This window comes from Fragaria vesca, linkage group LG6, assembly GCF_000184155.1.
Source record: "Fragaria vesca subsp. vesca linkage group LG6, FraVesHawaii_1.0, whole genome shotgun sequence".
Taxonomy (NCBI): Eukaryota; Viridiplantae; Streptophyta; class Magnoliopsida; order Rosales; family Rosaceae; genus Fragaria; species Fragaria vesca.
In genome coordinates, this window is record NC_020496.1 from 37,556,617 (window position 1) to 37,559,498 (window position 2,882).

The 2,882-nt window shown below is 36.3% G+C and overlaps 1 protein-coding gene across 1 annotated transcript in view; it reads right to left on the reverse strand.

Annotated features, from left to right (window-relative positions):
- Nucleotides 1-2,498: 2,498 nt before the first annotated feature.
- LOC101303639 (putative pentatricopeptide repeat-containing protein At3g01580-like) overlaps nucleotides 2,499-2,882 on the reverse strand; it is a 3,008-nt gene continuing 2,624 nt past the window's right edge. Inside the window, exon 3 of the mRNA XM_004306325.1 lies at nucleotides 2,499-2,640. Coding sequence (XP_004306373.1) covers nucleotides 2,499-2,640 — 142 coding nt within the window. The remainder of the gene's footprint in view (nucleotides 2,641-2,882) is intronic.

Genomic DNA, 2,882 nt, shown 5'->3' on the forward strand with positions numbered 1-2,882 from the left:
AGGGCTTTAATGATTACCAAATTAGCTGAAATTTTGCAGAGATGATCCACACAATATTATCTAGATACTAGACGGTGAAAATGAGAAAATTCGATCGAAAAGTGGTGCGAAAATGGAAATCCGCACCAAAACTTTGGTGCGGACGTCCGCACCTGAGAATTCCTGTATATATATACAGACATATATATATATACATGGCCCTTCCAATGAGGGATCTTTATTTTTTGTCACTTTTAGGGATAGATCATTTGACGGACTTTTCGATCACAAAATCAAATCTCCACCATTCAGTTCGTTGGGCTATATGAGTAGATCATTTCTACAAATTTTCAGAAAATTTGGTGATCGTTAAGTCATCCAAATGAGGGATCTATTTTTAATAATCTTGAACGGTTTAGGTTTGACATAAGTGTTAAGTTTTTTGTTTAATCTCAGTCATCCAAGACCATTAAAAAATAGATCTAATGGTGTGAGCTTATCCCTAAAAGTGACAAAAAATAGGGATCCCTCATTGGAAGAGTCCTACTATATATATATATATATATATATATATATATATATATGATTGAAATTTATCTTTTCCAATAGTCAAAAGATGGGTCTTGGGCCCTTGGGATCTATTGATTGAAATTTATTTTTAATTTCTGAAATATTATTTAGAGTTTTGGAAGATTATAATTGTTGGAGAACAGTTACAACTGTACGGATAGATGCAACTGTTCGAGTATGACTCTATATATAGGATGACATTGTTGTCGTCATTTCTCCCATCGAAAAACATTGTTCTTCTTTGTCTTACACTCCTATTCTTATTTCAGAAAAACATATCGTAAATTCGCTAGGGACAAGTTTTTGTGCAAGAACTTGTATCAGATAGTTGTATCCTCAAGATAGACGTCCGAAACTGCAGCACAAGTGGGGGCGAATTTTTGTCTTAGGTCACTGCATTACAGGCCTCTATCTGATCAAGTCAGTGAATTTCAATTTCGTTTTATTGTTGTTTGTGATTTCAATTTGATTATTGTGATATATATATAGTAGTAGAAATGCCAAGTCCAACTTGTTAAGGTTTATTATGAACTATAGGTTCCCTGTGTTCCCAGTGCAGTCAGGAAAGGCTATGGCAAGACAATCAGGGTTATAACCTCTCCTGTCGAATTGAGATCTTTCATGTACACTAATACTTGCAACATTTTCCAATAAGCAGAGTTGAATAACTCTAACAAACCCAATTAGACTAGAATCGTAATTCTACTAGATTAATAGTTTGTCGCTGACAGTGGCATGTCATCTACATCCTTCCTAGAGCCACCCACATTTCGACTTTGTAAAACTCAGAACCTCATGATCAAATCAGGCAAATCAGTGGCGGAGGGAATTGAGGACCAGTGGGGCCCGTGCCTCCAGTAGATTTTGACGATTAGCAGCCAAAGATGCAGTTGTGCCCCCAGTGAAAAAGAAAAAGTCTATGTAAAAAAAATAACTGTCCACAGTCCACACAAAAAAGAATTGGGGAATAATAAGAAGCTTCTCATGCACTCTAACCTTGGTCTCCCGGTTACCAATATAGAGTTGTGTTTCCCCTAAATACTACTTCAGTACTCCTGCGTTTTTTGTGTGCGTTCAATCTCTTGGTTGAAAAAAGAAGAATACTGATGCAGTGATGATTTGTGCGTTCAATCTCTTATCTGCCTCAAACCCCAAAATCCCAAATCAATATTTCTGAGATCAACAACTCAACAAGGTATGGTACATGCTCTCTCTTAATTTCAGATGGATCAATGGATGATGGATCATCGATTTCATATATCTATCAGTTATCAGATAAGTGAGATAACATGTCTTGTTATCGTCTCTTTGTCCTGCTCTCTCAATGCGATTGGTTTTATTCTCGACTTCTCCTCTGTTCTAGTGTTCTTGTATATATTCAATTGAAAATTTTGTGAACTCATGAATTTGGGAGTTTATAATTCTATTCAAACGGGTACTTTGGTTACGAGTAGGATTAGGATTATGAGGTTCTATATATACTACTAGGAGCTTGAGGAGAATGGAATGGAATTTATATTGTTGTATCAGTACACTGCATACCTAGAAGAATGGAATTTTGGAACTTTATAACTGTATAAGCATATTTTAATCTTGTCGATCGTTCCTTAATTTTCAATTCAAGTTAACTTACATTTTGATTTGCTACTGTAGTTGTGAATTGTGATTTTGTGCTGGAATCAATTTTTTGTGCCCCCACAAGTTTATATTTCTCCCTCCGCCACTGGTAATGATAAGCAAACCAACTTATATCGCTTCTTACACACTATATCGCCCCCGCATGCTATGATGAACCACTTGATTTTCTATAAAACAAAACAAACTGAATGTGATGCTTACACACATACAGAAATGCACATTAAGTCAAATTTAAAGCTCTCTTTCCTCAATGCACGGGGAACAGCATACAACCCCATCTTGTTTTAACATTTTCTCAACTGAAGGGATGGCTAGCCAGGGTTGGGGAAGGTCCAGGAAGACAGAATCCGCTCTCCCAGACAACTCATCTGGAAATCCTTCATCCTGAATATCTCTAATTTCTTATTTCCTACTGTGACCATATTGCTTATCCCCGTCTTTTCAAAGTCCTCCCTATAAAATTTAAGATCATTTCAGCATGTCAAGACATCTAATACGTAAACAACCTTCTTCAAACCCTTTGATGTTATGGTTCTCATGTAGAATGGAATTTGTAAGAGCTCCACAAACTAGTCTCTCAAGTTGTATGTCTTAAAAGGAAAAGCAACCATATTAGCAGGCCTAGAATTAAGGTGATATACTTGCTATCTGCATCACCTAACCGAATTCAGGATGAAATCTATCTCCTGCAACAA